The 19,803-nt window shown below is 39.2% G+C and overlaps 1 protein-coding gene across 2 annotated transcripts in view; it reads right to left on the minus strand.

Annotated features, from left to right (window-relative positions):
* Positions 1-19,803, minus strand: part of agap3 (ArfGAP with GTPase domain, ankyrin repeat and PH domain 3) — a 167,326-nt gene that overhangs the window by 10,854 nt on the left and 136,669 nt on the right. For both annotated transcript variants that reach the window (XM_042498498.1, XM_042498497.1), the window contains exons 14-16: positions 8,830-8,984; positions 8,269-8,359; positions 6,865-7,087 (exon numbers count right to left, since the gene is read on the minus strand). In XM_042498498.1, coding sequence (XP_042354432.1) covers positions 6,865-7,087; positions 8,269-8,359; positions 8,830-8,984 — 469 coding nt within the window. The remainder of the gene's footprint in view (positions 1-6,864; positions 7,088-8,268; positions 8,360-8,829; positions 8,985-19,803) is intronic.

Here is a 19,803-nt window from a genome sequence, read left to right on the forward strand (position 1 = left end):
GCGTAAGTGTGCAAGTGGAAGAATCAGCCAACTTGTTCAGGGTTCAAACATTTAAATACTTGTGAAACACATCTAAAAGAAGAAGAAAAGTGATGGTGATCCAGGTTTCAAAGCCTTCTGTCATTAGATTTGATGCAGGAAGAAATCTTGAGCAAACATCAAAATGCTCACAGAGTCCAAAGTGGAAATGGGCTCCTGTCCAGAGCTGGTGTCCCCTTTCATTTGCCTACGCAGAAGCCCACCTAGATAAAGGCAGCCTTAACAGTAGAGAAAGGCCTCTTTTATAATTCTATTAGAGCTCTGTCCTTTCAGCTCTCCGTTGAGCAATGGATCCTGACCCTGACTTAATTAAGTGGCAAATGGCGGAATGATTCTCCTAAACCCAGCCCACGGAGTCAAGAACACATGACTGAATCCAAATAAAGAGGGACAAACAAGGATAATTAGTCAAGCCTGAAAGACAAAAGGCGAACGGGAATTTATAAGGAGGGAAGGGGAAACTGAGACGGCAGGGGCGGAGCCAGCAGTGAAACGACCAATCTGACTGCCTGCAATAAAGGTGCATTGGCCCATAGGAAGAGGAGGATGTCCGTCCCACCACTCGCCCATCTTTCAAACACACACTGAGTCCTCCTAAACAATCAAAGCTTCCAGAGCTCCTCCTACTCTTCCCCGAGGATCCAAATTCACTGCGGACACATCAAATAGACGCAGTGAAGGGGAGAAATGGTGGTGGTGGAGGAGAGGAGGGGTTTGACCAGCCTAAACAGACCACGCAGTGGGGGTGGGCAACTTGTATGGGAGCGATTCCCATGCAGCCAGCAGCTTCACTTCCACAAACCGAGGGGAGGGAAGAGACAGTGAGCGAGGAAGAGGGACAGCAGCAGAAAGACAGAGAGGGGGCTTGGAGGGAAACTACAGAGATGAAAAAAAAAGAAAAAAAAGCGCACAACAGAGACAGAAAGCTGGGCCCCAAAGCATCAAAGGTTGCTAAGGGCCAGAAATGAAGCAGCAACACAGTAAACGCCACAGCAAAAGTGCTAAATAAGGCCCCCTATGGTTCAGCGGGTACAGTGTGGACATGCTCCACTCTGAGAAGAACAGCTGCAAAAGAATTAAGACAAATATTTTCACAAGTGGAATACCTTTTTTTCCTCGCTTCCAGAGTGCGGTCTGAACAGATGACCAGAATTCAAAAGGTTGTTGTGCGGAGCTCTATAGAGGGGCCAACAGGAGAGCATCTGGGTGCCGAAGGCAGCCAGAGGGATGAGTTGAATATATTGTGACATTAATGAGGTTGTCAGACTCCTCATGATGGAGTGGCTGTGTTTTTGTGCCAGCAAGACTAACACCCTTAAATGCTCATGCTGTTAACCCCTGCTGAACCCTCGCCTCCAATACAAAGCAGAGGGGACGATAACACATGCCCTGCTTATGTATGCAGCCTGCTGCACGGACATACATTTCAGATTCTCGGTCACAGGAACTGAGCTTTTATTCTTTCAGACAAGAACTTTATGCTATGATTTTATAATAATATTAGACTAAATTGCACGTTTAAGTAGACTTTATCTACCTGGGTCTGAAACTCGGTGGCATGTGGGCAATTAGTGACCGTGGTACCACTTCTCCCACACAGGGCTAATTACTGACCTGTGGGTTTCATTTAGAGAGAGAAAAGAGAGAGAGAGACAGGGAGGACATGGGAAGACCCAGCCGCTCATTTGTCTTAATTAATTACTCTTCCTCCACCAGGGCTCCTGGCAAGGCCGGCTATTCTAAAAGCTCTTTTGAGAGTCGGCGTTCCAGCACTCCTAACCTGTAAGTAGCCCCAAAGCTTTGCCCCGTGTTTTGGGGGATAACTTGGAAGACAGAGGCCACTGTGGACAAATTTTAGAGCAGGAATCCAAATGGCATCCACAGCATTGACGTAAAACAGCTTGTGAAGGCGAGCAAAGATGCCAACGCCGGAGCAGAAGGGGTTAAAAGAGGCAGCAGGGCCAGGTTTGGAGAGGTTAGCGGTGTGATTCATTTTTATTACCACGCAGCCCCTGCAGGCGGCAGGAGTGGCAAATTATTTCTGAAACAAAGTGGAGGGCTCTCATCAGAGCTATTACCTGCCTGTGGCCGAGGGCGGCGCGGAGCCTACAGAGGGTGACAGTGAGAGGCCCGCGTCAGTGAGGGATAGCCGTCCACATCCGTCCACGCTCCAGGACATCTCCCCCAAATGAGAACTGGTGTCTGCGTATGTGTGTGTGCTTCGCTGATACTGTGTGTGTGCGCCAGTAGACAATAAAGTTAGCTCTTGGACTTCCCCCACGGTATCAGTCAAAATAGTCTGTGGTGTTTTCTATCATGAACACGCCAAGCAATTAGAGGTGACGTGCAAAACATGACGACTCCCGGGTGCTAATTAAAAGAACAACTCCCCTCCAATATGCTGACTGCAGCCACAATGAAGCATGAACACAAATTTATCATTGAGAATTTAGCTATAGCAAAGCAAGGTACTGCTTTTTAATTAGCCCTGCTTTATAAATGGGTTATTAATTGTTTCTAATGACTTTATTAATGTTTAATACGTCATTAATTCTTTTTAGATCAGTTATAAGACATGGATAAGAATAACTTTTAGTTTGCTAGATTGTAAAAAATCCCTTTAGCTGTTTGAAATATTTGACTTCTCACAAAAAATAAAATATTAACACTAACAACTGCAGACTTGGGGCCAAATTAGACACAACGTGCTTTAGCAGCACCAGTCCATGTCATACACCGAATGCTGTTTGTGTCCCATGGAAAACCACAATTTAATGCTGTCACTTTAAGTTATGGATGTTAGTAATGTCACCACCAAGTGGCAACGTACAAGGCTGAAAAATGAAGCCAATGCGGAAAAAAACTGTAGTTCATCAAATGGCCTTTAGAGGCTGGCTCCGAAACAGAGTAAATCTCTATAGACCCGAATGTTAAAATGCCCACCAAGTTTACAGCCTGATACAAAAAAACTGATTTGAGGCGTGTGGTGGTGAAAACTGCAAAACTGTCTCATTAGAGCCTTAATGATTAAAAGCATTTATTAATGACTTACCAAACTATAGGCTTGATGGCTTATTAGAAAGTGACAAAGACATTAGCATTTATTGGTGGATTAAAAACATTTATAACAGCATTATGACCAAATAGAAAGAGTTGACACCACTGAATGGGATTTTTTTTTTTTTTTTTTTACAACCTTGCAATCCAAAATGTGCATTAACTCTATTAGAAAGTGAACCATGCGTTTTTGCGAGGTCTAAAACAAGTGACACATACAGTATATGTGCACACATGCTTGGATATATGCATGCTTCCTATTATGAAGCCTGCAATCAGTCTGATGTTGCTGTGCAGATCTGCGTACGACAAATCTATATATTGTGCTCCTCCGATCCAGAATATCATAAGCTAAACCAATCTTGTGGATGAATGCTTTTAAGTTAAATCTCAAAAATGCAAGAGGGTAAAACTAGTCTTGCAGGAGACATTCAATCAGACGCTGAGTTGATATTCAGGTAGTTACTGAATCGTTTAGATTAGGTGTCACTAATGTTTAGTGGGACTTGGGAGCCATGCACTACCTGCCTGGGTGCCATCACAAAGCTGCTACATGTCACAGATGTGACACAATTAAAACCTTCTCATATGTGCTGCGCTCAAGTTAAGAGGAGAAAGAGAGTCAGGTCAGGATTTATGGTGTTAAAAGAAAGAAAGAAAAAAATACATCCCATTAAGCTGGCTGTAATTCATCATTCGTGATAAAGCAAAAATAATTTGATACCAACGTTTCACCCACAAGGGTACATTGTTCTATCAGCAACAAAATCATCAGCATCTCAATAACCAGTGGCCATATATGATATTTACAACTGCTGTGTTTTGTCTGAAGATTAGTTATGCTGCAAATGAGATTTATTGTTTGACAGTGAAGACTAATGGAGATGCTGCTGCAGGATAAGATCGGATTTTTTAGACAATGAAGAACCTTCCCGCCTGAGGCGACGTGGGACTGACAGCGGTAGGGAGAGGAATCAACATCAATAATCTTTCATCAAGTCCACAGTGGAGCACTTTAGCACAGATACCATTCAATAAATAACTGTAGGCCATCATTCAGTTCTGAACTGGCCGGAGAGCGCAGGATGGATTCAAGAGGAAAAGGCCTCAGACTACCACTGGAATGAAAAAACAATGAAAAACTGTTCATTATTAAAGTGAAACAGCATTTTTGTGAACTTTTCTTTTGATATGGTTGCAGTTTGTGCACATGAAAGTCTGTCACAATGCCATTTCTGTATGAACAGTTGTGATTTTGTGTTGGAAAACAGGCTAAGACTGCCCAATTGACAAAAAACAGGGAAGTGGATTTTAAGATACTCACTTATTAAATTTTCTTTTTACAGTGAGTCTCGTGAATTTTAATGCCACAAGATCAAAACCATAACCTGGACTCAGTCCCTAAGAAAAAGGAAACTATCATGACACAGGCTGTGCTCATATACTGTTCATACCTCCGAAAAGTGATACAATATAGTTTGTATGTAACCAAACCATCATGGGCCAGGAAGCTGTGATCACATGACCTATGTGCTCCAGGCTGGCCTTCCTCATATGACGGGAACAAAAGGAGGAAGTCAGATGACGTAGTACAAAGACTGGCAAAGTCTGCATATGTAGATCGTCGGGGTGGATGAAATGGGTCAAACAAACGCAGAACTTTGAACCAGGAGACCACTGTTTGTGTCCCTTGTGAGTTATTTTAAGTTTAAGCTCTGTCATTTCACGACAAGCTGTCCCATTATGTTAAGTAAAAAATATAATGTTTCTCACACATTAAATTATTTGCTGTGGCCCACCACAATGATACCATCTGACACCACATCTTGATTTCTGTGTTTTAACAAACGGAGCAGCAGAACACCAGGTGCAGTCAAAGTTTAACTTAACCATTTATTGTGCTGGGTTTAAAGTTTGCTTTTCACTCACCTGCAGCAGCTGCTCTTATCGGATTGAATGACACACACAAAAAAACATAAACTATTGTACTGTATTTATCCACTAAATGTTTCAGCACTGTCTCAAGCTGACTAAACAAGAAAGCACTCAGCCAACAATTACCTCCACCACGGCTTCACAATCCACTAAATCAAAAATTTAAAAGAGTCCCTTGATCTGTGGCCAGTGGCCCAACTTTTGACAGATTTCAGTGAAATTTTATAAAAAAAGTTTTCAAGGTGTCCTGTCAACAAACAAACATGACAGGACAAAAACAGAGCTGCTGCTAATACTGCTAAAATGCAACCAATATGAGCTGCATCTGCTCATATATCAAACGCATTTGCTTTCAAAATACATCATTAAGATAGTATTTAAATTATATTTGCATTATTTTTTCACCATTACAGCAGCAGCAGAAACAGCAGTAGTAGTTTAAAAAGGAAAGCAGCTCTATTTCTCTGTTGGTTTGTCACTTTTTGTAACAAAGTTACAAAGCTGTGATGTTAAAACAGTCTAATGCCACCAGGGAGACCCTGCAGACAGTCTTTGCTGTGACAGACAGAGTGATGACCCGGCCCTGTGTGATGGATATGTGACACGGCAGCTTGAGGCCCGAGGGCCTGGCTCTTGGGGTGGGGTTTAGCCATAATGGTGTGCTTAATTACCTGCACAGCCACACAGCAGGTCATTAGTCAGACTGGGACGCTAGGTCTCACCTGTCACCAAGAGATAAACAATCCTCCTACCAGATATCTGGGTACCTCAGAGGAACGGGAGCGGAGAGTCATCGGGATAAGTTAAGGCAGGGCAGCGCGCAGTAAGTGTCAAAGTATAATTTAACAGACACATATTAAAAAGATGGAAAGCTACTTATTAAGTTTCAAAAGTAAAAAAGGAAAACTTTGGTTAAGTAACTTTGATTGTGCAAGTTCTAAAAAAAACTCCACACTTCTACTTCCTATTAAACCTTTGAAACCTGGATCGACATGAGTGTGACACGTTTAGACATCTTTCATAATCATTTGAGCCTTTGAAAACTAAATAGTTTGGTTTGATTTCTTTTGAAAATCTGGGGAAAAGGGTGTATATATATATATATATATATGTGGTTATTTTCTTCTTGTTGTGGTTTTCTTCTTCTTGTAACTTTTTTACAATTTTTTTGCTGATTTTTGGGCCATGTCTTTTTAAGTTGCTTCTTGCCTTCCCTTTAGGGTTTAAGAAATCAAACCAATTTGTTCAGGTTCCAAAGGCTTAAACCTTCGCTGATATCGTACAGGAACAAAGGGCTTGGACTGGTTTCACATGTGGTTTAGATCAAAATATCTTCTACTAATTAGCACTTACATGTCAAGTGACAAACTTGATTGATTTTGAGCTAGTCAGGGCATTTATCAAGGAAGTGCAAAAATGTCGCACACGACACAACTTCCATGAATTATGGTTTTCAAGTGAGATTAGTAGAGGAAGAGACGTACAAGATGACAGAGACTATGGTGGAAATATTAGATAATATATCCTGAAATCATAAAAAAGATGGGCATAGATGGAAACAAAGTACTGACTCCAAAAAAAAGAGGTGTTGTGATCAATGTGTACAGGGCAGATTGATGCTCAAACATAAAATACTGCGTTCTTGCCTCAGCAGACTGACATTTATGGACCCCTGGTGCTTCTTATGGAGCATTTTGTGGTGTGAACTGCCTGAGCTGAAATGTGGGTGGCTAATAAACGGCAGGTAATGGAGAGAAGACGGTGCTGCCTCCTCACTCTATAATCTCTGGCCGCTTCATTAAGCAGCACCTTTATTTGTAGAAGGATGCTAACCTGGTGCTGTCGCTGCCTGGCTTGGTGTAGCCCTCCAAAGCGCCTTCCCACACGCTGTTGGCCATCGAGTTGCCGATGGCCGTCATCACCATGCTGAGCTCCACCGGCCAGTCATCCAGGTCCAGGGAGCGGACACGAGACAGGTGGGTGCCCAAGTTTCTGTGGATGCCGGAGCACTCGATGCACATCAAGGCGCCCAGGTTCAGACTGGCCCAGTCTGGGTCTGCAGGGGAGACGATAAGAAATCATTATATCAAAGGAAAAGCTTCATAAATTAGTCTGAACACAAGATTTTTTTTTTTTAAATCTTGGTAACCTCTCTTGGAGAAAAGCTTTCTTTAAGGATCACTCAGCATTTTTTAATCTAACTAATATATATAACTTTATACCAAATTTTTATTTGAATGATTGTAAAATTGCACCTTTGTAGCTTCAGCATCTGCACTGACAACACGAGTTCGTCTCACATTATGCAATTTTCATGATTTTGTTTTTAGCTGTACTTTAACAAACAGTATCCATTGTAGCTGAGTCCTGAAGCCAATAAGGAAATGCACTAAGAGAAAGTTTCTTTAAAAGTTGTTAGATACTGGCTTTGACACTTATAACTTGAGATAAACTGGTGCAAATGGCTGACTACATTTGAGCACACACATACATCCATTTCAACCAAAATAAGCACGTATATTCAGGTTTCTAAAATGTTGAAAACCGAGGTGATAAAAATAACATAATGGGCTCCTTTCCCATTGCCAAAGAATGAGTTTACCTTTCTGCTGTTGTTTCTAGTGTGCCACATTTAACATAACGAACACGTCAAACAACAGTTAGTTAACTGGAACATAGCGACCTGCGAAAATTTAACATTACTTCTTGTTTTGTGTCTGCTACTTTTATTCAGTCTCTCTTTTAAACTCTGTGATGTTTCCGTCTCTGCAGGTCAGAACTGGAGCTGTATGTATCTATGCGCAGGCAACCCAAAAACATAATGCCTCCAGCCCCAGCTATTACTGGAGCGGAGGCATGAAAACGTGATGAAAACCCTCAAATGAAAGGTGTTACAGTGTATCTGACAGAGACAGTGACTGCTGTTTGCCCAAATTTGGATTTTTTTTGTATGCATTAATTAATAACAATAGCAGTGATTATTGTGATCGGAAAACCCAAATCCAATCAATTTAATTCTTATGATACACTAAAAATGAATGCACTTGTGTAGATACAAAGGGGTCAAAGTGGACCTGAATTGAACGACTGACTCAATGTCTGATAACTTAAAACTTGCAAATATTTTTATTAAAGTCAAATTTGAGCAAAAAATTGGAAATACATATACTCTTATTTACACTCTAGAAGGCCCTTATGAATGAGAAGTCAGCTGTTTTGGGAAAGAATTATACTCACTGGGTGCATCACAGTCCACACAGAAGCTGTTCCCCCTCACGTTTCTTATGGACTGAATGGCCATCGCATCACTTTGGCTGCCTAACCGAGACTGTAAGAAACGAGGAGGAGAATAAGTCAGCAGGAACTAATCACTGCAGGAGTAAGAGAAGACAAACAATTATAGCTGGACCTCGAATCATAGACAACCAACGAGGAGAGGGAGGGAAGAGGTTTTCAAAGTCTTAGGAAAAGACTGAGGCAGAGGGAAAATATGAATATGAAAATGAGGCCGTGTCTCCCCAGTATGCTGACACAAGCCGTGTTCTATCTCTGATGTCTGTCAGTTCTAATAAGAGATCCCCCACACTGCGGTGCACCTGTCTGACAACCTCCCACATGTGACAGCTTGAAGTGGGTGAGGAGGGGCGGGGGAGGGTGAGGGCGCAATAAAGGTTAGAAAGAAGGGGAAAAGAGGAATTTAAATGAAGCAGCAGAATTGTAGGATGATGATGGTGATGCTGTGATTAGATGATTTTCTCTCCTCAGTCCTTCAGATATTTCTTTTCTTTCACACTGTACCTTGTTCTTTATGCTCTCACACGACTGCAGGCTGGCAAAGATCTGGCTCTCGATGGCTTGGACCCACAGCTCCCTCTCCTCATATGTAGATGCCTCGAAGTTCCACGTTTGACCCGTCAACGATACAATGATGAACTCAAAGGAATCCTCTTGCTCTGGAAAACACAAATATATGAGAAATTAGGGCTTAAGAAACACACATGCCGATTGTGCAATCTTCTGCAAGTCAGCGCCACAGCTCAGTGGTCGAGGCCCATCCAAGCACGAATGCACAATGAAATGGGCTTCTGTTGAACTCAGCAACATCCGAACGATTTCTCCTGCGCGCTGCTGTTTTATCTGACAATGCCTCAAAATCAAAAACTCATAAATGCTTTAACACATTTATTTCTTTTCTGTTGGAGTCAAATTTAAAGACCAGTTAGTGGTAACTCACACAGTTTCTGAAAGAAATATTTCATCCCCCCAAATGATGATTTGTAAATGAATTACACGTCTCATTTTACATTTAATTCATGGGGAAAACTGGTAAAAAAAGAATAAAAATACTCCAAAAAATATATTTAAAAATGTGTATTTTTGATTAAAAAAAAAACCTTTCTATTTAAAGCACTTCTGCATACAAGCAGTGCACCTGGCCAAGCGTGTGCATCTGAACTGACTGACAATACCACTGAAATGCCAATTGTCTGTGCAAGAGAGTGGTTATGCAGAAGTCTTTTAAATACTATTGTTTTAGCAGAAATGCAAGACTGGATAAGTGAAACTTGGATTATAGTACACGCTATGTGAGAGATGTTTGTAACCTGATGTTTAAATGTAGTTATGCTGCTGTTAAACACAGACCACTTTTACTCCATCAATAATTTTCACAAATTTTGGATTCTTCGTTCACTGTGGAGGCATGCGACTAAAAGTTTTCTTCACAAATTCAACACAACACGGTGTGAGTTACTGACATACATTGGCAATCTAAACAGGGTTTTTAGTATCTAAAGTATTTTATCGTTATCCCAGAACTGTTAAGCTCCACGTATTTTATAAATATACAGACTACACGGGGGGAAAACAGTTCTTGAGAAAAGTTTAGTTCAAATTATGTCAGCTTTGTTTTGGCATGGAGGACGTGTGTAAATATCACACTGCCGAAGAACTTCAGCTAACATTGCCCTTAAGAAGAAGGCGATCAGAGTGGTAGTGAATTCTATATAACTCATTGATAAATTTGTGATGAAAACACTGCGCCATAGTTACTCAAATAAATAAAAAAATGATCAGAGTACAAAACATTTATCCAGGAACTGGAGGTAAATTCATTTAAGATGCAGATTGTATTATCTATTTTCTCAACACTGTATTCTTTAGCTTCCACTCACTGTTACTGATGCACAAAACAGGTTTTTAAGTTCAACTACTACCTCAAAGTTGTTATGGACACAGACTTTTACTTTTGACTTACTGTCAAACCAAAACCAGATATTTCTGACAAAAATGATCAGGTTGTCCCAGCTGTGGTTCCAAAATTATATTTTGGTGATCCGAACTTTTCCCTGGTTGAATTTTAAGTAAGTGGCCAGAGTCAGATTTATTGCATTTTTTAAATATAGAATTATTTATATATTCATTTTCACCACATCCTTTTTTAAAACTCAAAATTAGATTTTGAGACTTCCTTTCATTTAACATTAATCAGAATACTGACAAGAACGTATTTTAACTTCTTAGTTGAATGCCTTTTTAAAAACTGTTGGTACTGGCCTTTTAGTATTTTGTCTTCCAGCATACTGGTAGGGTTTGGGTATTTATTTTGAGATCTTTGCTTTAAATTAAATCCTTTTTATTGAAACTGGTTTACTGAACTTAAAAGTACATTTACTCCTCTGTAGTCCTGTCGAGTCCCTTAACAAGAATTTATCTCTGGCATGATATATCAAATAAGTAAAGCCTTGGTTTTCATTGTTACGAAGTATGTTGGTGTCTAGAAAGACAATGCTGAGACCAGTTATGTTTCTGGTATGTAGTCTTGTACATTTATTTTCTTAAATGCATTTGTTGCTTTGCAGTATAATGTAATATATAGTTTTGCTTCAAACTGGTTATGAAAATGGTGAATTGACTGTGTGATCTTTTTTTCTCCACTCTTTGTGTTTAACTAAGATTTATGAAAATGTCACCTGTCGTCTTCAAACAAGAGGTCTGACACAACATATGTTCCAACACATGCCATAATGCCTCTGCTGTTCAGCAGCAATTCATTAACTCGGTACAGTACAATGTGACTCGTGTAACATCTCTGGTCCGTGCACATGCTTGAGCTCATAGGCAAATGATTTGTAATTACCTAATTATGTCTATGCAAATAGTCATCTCATTTGCATAAACCATGTTTGGAGGACTGGAGGCAAGTAGACATGAGGGGAATGGATTTTTTTTCTTGTGTAGCTTTATCATTAATAGAAGTTACATTAAAAAGAAATTTGTTTAATGTACAAAATCCATTTATACTTCTAATGTGTTTTGTATTAATGTATATAAGTTTTTATATTTAATTAACTGTGTGTCTGCAGTTATGAAATGATGGCGATCTGATGATGATAAGATCATCAGACAAATCATCTAATCAAAGACATGATTACACTTTGTATTTATAATCAATTCAGCCTCCTTGGTGCGAGACGCAGCCCCTGTGCTGTTAAATGACAGATGTCTGACGGACGCCACTGATGTAGCAATCCCTGAGCTGCGGTGGAGGGCCATCTCTTCAGGGGGAAAGCAATAATCCAATTAGCTCGACACCGACTTCAATTATCTGATTTAGTTTGTGCAATCGACTACAGGTCACAGGGAATCAATAAGGGCTTGGAAGCCTCTTTATTTAGGCTTACAGTGAAAAAGTATTTATGTGGGCGCCACTGGTGGGGATTAAAATACAAAAATCTCTATTTGATGGATTTAAAATGGTGGGACCTAAAAGTGTCAGAGAATAAAAGCAAAAAAAAGGTAAGAAAAATAAATAAATAAGAAAAGCTTGATTAATTGGAACACATACAGTAGAAATCAATTTTTTCTTGTCCAATATAACTTCAGGTACAATAACTAATGCATTTGATTATAATTTGTGGCTCCCAGACTCAAATGCTGTTATACTTGTGTTTTCATCTTTTTAAAAACCTGAACAAAGCTAATTATTCTGTTGGCTGCCCAGGCAATAAATTGGAGGCATTAAAACACTTTCATTATGGAGATTAAAAAAGCAACGGATGGCTGGTTTCTTAAACTGATGAGTATACAAGGGAAAACAAATCTAATTCTCCATGCATAGTAATGCACACGCCAGACATACTGTAGCCACTAAAGAGACAGAGGACCATGTGCAGCAGGAAGCTTTATGTGTGACACCGGCATTGTCATTACATGCAGCTCCAGCATGCTGATATTACTTTTTAATGCCGTCCACAGTGTGGCAATTCAGCTCCGCATGCCAAAGTAATTCTGCTCCGTGTAAGCATGATGCTGAGGTCAAAGTGGTCTTTTCAGGGACGGTAAATCCGAGCGTGAACAATGTGTCAAAGGTATCACTGCTATCTTACAGGCACCTGACATGATGAGCTTGTAAAAGGGCCATTAGTGCTTCGGTTATTACTCAACGGCTGCAGTTAGCACATGGCTAGCAGAGGAGCGATCACCTTGTCACATTAACATGTGCATTAACCTCCTGACCAAATCTATCTGCGAGCCTACAGTCAACAAGTTTGTGCCAATTAGAAATAAATTAACACAGCTCTGCCGGTGGGCGGACAAGGAAGAACACAATTTAAAGCCAACAGAGGAGCCAACTGTAAAGAATGAGCGAAATATGATTTTCCTTAATTAACACGGCATAATAAAAAGGAAATTAGAGCGTAATGGCCATAGAGCTGCAAAGAGGAAGGAACAGGATGAGATACACATCCTAGTCCACCATTTACATGGATCATAAAACTGTTCAGGAACATCCCAGTTACACGTTAGTCATCAGACACTTGATGGCTTCTAGCAACAGTACAGCACTTTCATAAGCAGAATGTTTTACCAATAATACATAATTACAAAATAAGATGGTTAATGCATTTCTAAAATTTGCTGGCTGCAGTGATGGAAGTATTTTTACTCAAAAACTGTGCGTAAGTACAGGTTTGAGGTAGTTTACTTTTACTCCAATACATTTACTTGGCAGCTATGGTTGCTAGTACAGCTGCAGCTAACTTAGCTACAATATTTAAAAAAAAAAAAAAAAAAAAAAAAAACCCACACAACTGGATGGACAATCTCGTCTGTATTTTGGTTTTGTTTTTTTTTCAAAGGCATACTTTTTACACATGGTTCGATTAACAAAATGGTTTCAGTTTTAAGTGGTAAATGTTTGTTCAACCAAATAAAACCCTTCTGTTCATGAAAGTGTTCATGTAAGGGTCATTGTAACTAATAATAAAAATAATAATAATTCTGTAATATTGTGAGACCGTGATATATTATGTTTAAAAAAATTGGCGATAAATTTAAAGAATATAATTAATTGTAAAGTTGGTCCCCAAACTTTTCAGCTAATGATCACTTTTAATGAGGTGAATGATTGGATCTCTTTGTCGCCTTACAGATGTTGTTCAGTTCAAAAAATGAGTGATTTCCCCTTTAAACTTCTCAGATGGTTTAATTTCTATGCAAACTGTTGGAATCAGATGTAATAAACTGATAAAGCCTCAAAGAGAGCTTAACAAATGCATGGGACTCTGTAAAAATGTCATGTGATGATTATTCTTCCCAAAATACTTGCATTTTCCAATATTGTCAAGAAATATACTCTTAACTCAGCACCAAAACATACTGGAATTGTTAAGAAACAGATACTGTTTCCTCAAAGATAGAACACAGATCTTTTTTTAAATTAATCTTAAAAGTATTCATTTTAGATTGAAAAACAGTGCTAAAAAGCTGGGCTTTTCAACAATTTGACATGGCTTTATGTAAGATAATCCTTTATTGGTCCCACAGCGGGTAAATTTGCATTTTTTTTTTCAATATGAACTTTACCAGAGCTTCATTAAGATCTGAAGCATATTTTGAGGTTGGTGCATATGCAGCCCAGCAGTCTGTTTGGGTGATGCTGGACACGATATTCACAATTATTCCGATAATGCAAATTTACCAAGATCCACTTACTAATAGCATTTTTATTGCAATTCCACGCTAAAATTGTAAATAATCTTATCCCTGCTGACAACCCTCAGTTTATTTTAGGACCCCTAGGAAGGGGTCAAAGTTGACAACTTCTGAACCAAATACAGACCTTCATATTAAGTACTAGTTCTAACAAAACCAGCTACATCAATAAAATGCAGCTTAATACATCAATACTAACAATGAGATACATAATTACTCAAATACTTAAAGCACATTTAGCTGATAATACTTGTGTGCAATTGTGTAAGTCGGGTTTTGAATGCAGGACTTTTACTCTGAGTATTTCTGTATTGTTGTGTTTATACTAATGTATCTTCTTCCACCATGTCATTAAAAGACATTTGCACATCACATTTCAAACCTCTAAAATGTGTTTGTTTGACCTGAAAATCAAAGTGGACCCTGACAGAAAAGCGGGTTGATCCTCGCACGGTTATTCCTTTTTTGCTGTGTGCGTGCAGCAGATGCAGCGTTGAGGACCTGTGGACCAGATTGGCACCTCGGGGGGTCAGCTGCTGAGCCCAGCTGTACTGTCTATATGGCAGGCAGCATCTTTTCTGTCTAAGCCGCTCAAAGACCTCTGGAGACCAGTGTGACGAACCCTTAGAGAGGACTTAACAAACACTCCTTAGCCTTGAGGACTCCTTTTTTTCATGCATTTGTGTGAACTTGGCTGAAATGATGACAAGGCGCCGAGGTGCACAAGGTGAGCTATTGTTTTGGTGTGTAGGATGTGTTGTTGTGTCGTATGCATGCATCAGGCAGTCACTTAAAGAAGTGCTTGCCGTTCCCGTGAATTAACGAGCAGTTGGGAAGAACAGGCCAAGGCGGTGCCATCTGTAAATGTCACAGGCACTGCTTGCTCATTTTACACATCATTAAAGCCAATATTCCTAACCTGTATCAGAGCAATCAGGAGCAGGCCATTACTGCGACAGGGGCCCCAGGGGAACCACGACCAAACTCAGAAAGAAGAGAGCAGGGAGGGAGAGAGAGATAGAGCACACTCTTTATCTATCTGACACACACACACACACACACACTTCTGCACACTTTAACGTGCACACGCGCATGCTCAAACAAACAAGGAGCACACCTTCCAACAATAAACAAACACATGAAATCAGCACCAATGCCACTACGCTAATAGCTAGTGCATTTAACAACAGAGGCGAATGAAAACAGGGCCAATTATACATGTATCTGTGGGCAGTGTGTATGGAGCCCAAATGAGAATCTTGTTATTCCTTTCCCTCCATACTGTGGCGCTCAGAAAGCTAAGCCATTACAAGAGTGGAGGCTCCAGGGACAGCTTTCGGAAATGAGAGCGAGTCGGGGAGTGACAAAACAAAGTATTGAGATAAACACCCACCATTAGCACAGGCAGTTAAACCTCCATTTCCTAATCCTCAGCTGGACTCCAGAGGATATTAACCCTTAGTTTACTAAGGTGCAGGACAATAGGAGACGGGATTAAGTTGGACTGCAAATATATAACTTAACGTTTAATTTTATTTATTTATTTTTTTTATTAATGCAGGTTTACTTGTAGTTTGGGCCATGAAAATAACAGAAAGACCATGAATCCTTGTTCCAGTCAGGAGCAAGGCTCTGCTAAACATTTTTCTTTTGATCTAAACATGCAAAAGCTGGGCTCAGATTACAGGAGTTTTAAAATCCTTTACAGAAGCACCTCTCTCTTATCTCAAACATGCACACAAGATCTGAAAATAATCACACACTAAAGGATATTATCGTTATATTTACGCTGCCTGTTCAAGGTAGGAATATCACTCCATTATGCCGCCTTGCCACTTAATAAAAGGTACATTATAATAGTAGTAACAGTGTCAAATGAGGTCTATGGTGCCTTGCAAAAATATTCAACTTGATGTTCTTCCTATTTTGTTGCATTACAACCTGCAATTTAAATCGTTTTTTATTGGGATTTTTTGTAATGGAACTACATAGTATAGTCAAAATTGGTGGAAGGGAAATGAAAAAAAAAAGTTTAAAGAATTTTGAAAAATAAAATAATAAAAAATGCTGCTTGCATATCTATTCGCCCCCTTTGCTATGATGCCCCTAAATAAGACCTGGGGCTACAAATCACCTCCAAGAGTCACATCATTTGTTAAATAAAGTCCATATGTGTGCAGTGATAGTGTCACAGAGTCTGCAGCACCACTGAGCAAGGTTTTTCAACAAAGCGATGGGCACCATGTAGACCAAAGAGCTATTCCGACAGGTCAGGTTCAGAATTTTTTTTAAACATTTTTTTTTAAAAATCTGACTCATTTTGACTATTCTGTGTAGGTCCATTACAAAAAATCCCATTAAAAATCTATTTAAATTATAGGCTGTGGTGCAACAAAACAAAAAAAACACAGAGGGGGCTGAATACTTTTGCAAGAGACTGAATGTAAAAGACCATGGATGAGACGATGGGACGTTTTGATGGTGTGTTAAGTGTGCAACCCACACATTTAGCTGCAAACTAAAAGAAGAACAGATGCAAATTGGGAAAACTTTGAGGTCCAGGAGCTCCTTACCCTCCGTGCAGAGGACAACAATGGCCGCCATGCAGGGACAGTAAATGATTGCTATTGACATGTCATGTTTTGTAAAGCTGCTGTATGTTTTATGTCATACTAGAGGCAGATGCAGTTGTATTAAATTCTACACCTGTCACGCCTCTTTAACTTTCAAAATATCACTATGCCGTCAGGAGCGGCATGATCCCACCATTGTTTGCTTTTGTGTAAAAATGCAAAGGTGGCATAAAGACGGGACTTCGTAGTGGCTCTATATTGTGAAGGAAAATTTAGATTATGTGCCACAGGGAGCCAGTCACGTGATCTCTCTCATATGATCCCATTGGGACGCAGATTGATGTGGTACAACAACTTGCTGTGATGTTAGCACGAGAAAATGGTTTTAGATACGTGGTTAACATGGGTTATCTGTAAATCCTCAGCGAGAACTGGAGGTGAGATTTTGTCAATTTTAATAAGAGCAGAATGCTAGCTAACGTTAATCGTAATCATAATTATTCAGATTTAATTTCCAAATAACAAACGTATGAAATTATCGCAGCTGTCACTGTGAGACTGCGAGCAGTTTGGGAGGTTTCAGACTGGATCTGTAACCTCTCACACTAGCAGATCTGGGCTGAACATCGGTACAGACCAGAATCCCAGACTGGATTTCTTTTTATTGTTGGGAGGGGTGAAACGGGGAAAAATTGGCTCAAGACAGCCAAAAGTTTTGAAAGAAACCCAAGAACAGATGTAGACTGATAAAAGTTATTAATAAAAAATTAAAGAGAGAAAATCTGATCTCTCCAATTTCAAGCCTGCTGTTGTGTTAGTTAACCCTTTGAAACCCAAGCAAAACTATATTTAAAATTATGTGACATTATTATAATATTTTCAAAGCACTTTTTTACCAGCTAATTTCCTTGTTTATTTGTTTGTTTGTTTTACTCTCTTTTTCTTTTTACTAATTTTTAGGTAATTGTCTTAGACTTTTTACTAATTTCTTGCTACTTCTTTTGGGTCATTTCTTGTTTAAAAAATAATTTCCTTAATCTACCAATTTCTTAAAATTGGTGAAACATTTTTACAAAGTTTCTCAGGGCCTTTTTTCCCTTTTTTTAAAATAAAGAAACTGAACCAATTTGCTCAGGATTCAAAGGTTTAAATACTTGTGAAAGGCAACTGAAAGCGGCACAAGAAAAGTGACGATGATCCAGGTGGTAAAGGATGAAGAAGGTGTCTGCTCTAGACATTACAAATAAACATCACTGCAAAATTGTTTTCATTTTGGTAAGTAATTCTGGTTAACATATATTATAATATACAACATGCCCTCCTCTGATTATTGCAGCTTCATTCCAATTCTTCATTGTCCAGTTACGGGAAACTGTGCCAGTGATCCCAGTGGACCCACATTATTTAGTGTATGATGCTCTGCAGCCTCATCCAATGGTAAATTATCGTTTCTAACAGTGTCAATCTTCAGTGACCTTGATGAGCTCAAACATGGATTCCTATTAAAGCCTAACTAATGTTTAATTTTTTACACATCTTCATTCTAATCTTCATATTCCTATGTTCACTTGAATAAAATGGTAGATTAATATGCTTACAACTGATTCTATTGAGTCTTTTTTAAAAAGAGTAACATTTATTATAATTGAAGCTGTATGTGTTTATATGCATGATTTGAAACTTGTAAAAATATATATAGTACTTTTATAAAGACTTTTTATTGAGAATCCAAAAAATACAGAAGTATAAAATCATAGATCTTTTCCATTTTTGTTGTGAAATGAATATCCCCAGGGGCCTCAGAGAGGGACCCCACCTGCCCGACAACATATTATATGTACTTTTGGTCAAATATCTGTCACTGAAATTTTATGATCACGTTGCACCAGTGTTCGTCCTCCTACTACACTAGGTATTAATGTCAACATTTTGTCCCTATTGAGCAAGTTAATCTATATTTCTAATTTTTTTTTATTCCCACTAATTTATAAGGGCAGGTCGCATACTCCTCAGCGACTATGTGAGAATTGTCTATTTTGAGAATCTGTTTTACATTTGGGACTCCACTTTCGTCACACATACAAATAATTCCCCCTGTCCTCCTCTAATTGCTGGTACAATCCAGTTGAGGAGTCCTTTCAATCACTTTTGATTCAATCAATTTGAATTGCAAAATAAAAGTACTTGATTAAAATCCATTGTTGAGTTTCTGAGTAAATAAGAAGGTTCATAAACCAATTTAAGAAGATTTGATTCAGAATGTAATTTGTCAAGATAAATTGACCTCAGCTCTGTTGCAAACACAACGCTCTGCAGGACATTTCAGTTCATTGTAGCTTACAGAGAGCATGCCATGCAGTACTAGTGATGCTGTTACCTTAATTTAGAGGCTCAAAATGTACAATCACAAATAAAGTTTGGTGTGATTATGTTTGATTTGCTGCCTGTCTATAAAGTTGCTTTAAATAAAACGTGATGGTGATGTAAATAAACGCTTTTAAGCATTCAGGCAGCCTCTTAGCTCTCGTTTTCTCCCTGATTTCTGTGACCTTAACACAAGTAAATATCGTCATCCATAAATCTGTAAGAATCAAGAAACAGCCATTCGTCACCATTTCTCTCCGTTTCGACGCTTCCCTTTCTGCTCACATTGGACAAGCGAAAACCCCCAAAACAATGAGCATTTGATACACTTTCTTTAAAAGAGAAATACATTAATGATGCTCCCTGACAGTCTGCATTAATCAGAGGGGGCTCCCCCTGAACACAACTCTTTATCGGCCATCGATTTTCCAGTGGGTTTATGGCGAGCGACACACCGAGAAAGCTCGTCGCCGGGCGGCTGCTGGGAAACACATTACGGGGCTGTCAGTTGTCTCGCCATGCATCCTGCATCATTCTTTAAGCACATGAGAAGTTCATTACACCACCCAGCTCTGACAGTGCATAGGATATTAGGGACTGTGTCCATTGTGCATATCCTTGGTGGAAGTGTAGCACCATAGACATAACAGGGATTTTATTGCCAAAATATGGCTTTAAATCGATTAAAAATAAATATGGCTTTACATTAATTTGAAATTAATCCATTTTACAGCAAATATATGAGTGATTTTAAAGCTTTCAGCTCTACTGAAGTCTATTTGAATGTTTTCAGAAAAGACACCTCTGCACAATAACTCTGTCATTTCTCCTTTCATAA

Source organism: Plectropomus leopardus, chromosome 12, assembly GCF_008729295.1.
Source record: "Plectropomus leopardus isolate mb chromosome 12, YSFRI_Pleo_2.0, whole genome shotgun sequence".
Taxonomy (NCBI): Eukaryota; Metazoa; Chordata; class Actinopteri; order Perciformes; family Serranidae; genus Plectropomus; species Plectropomus leopardus.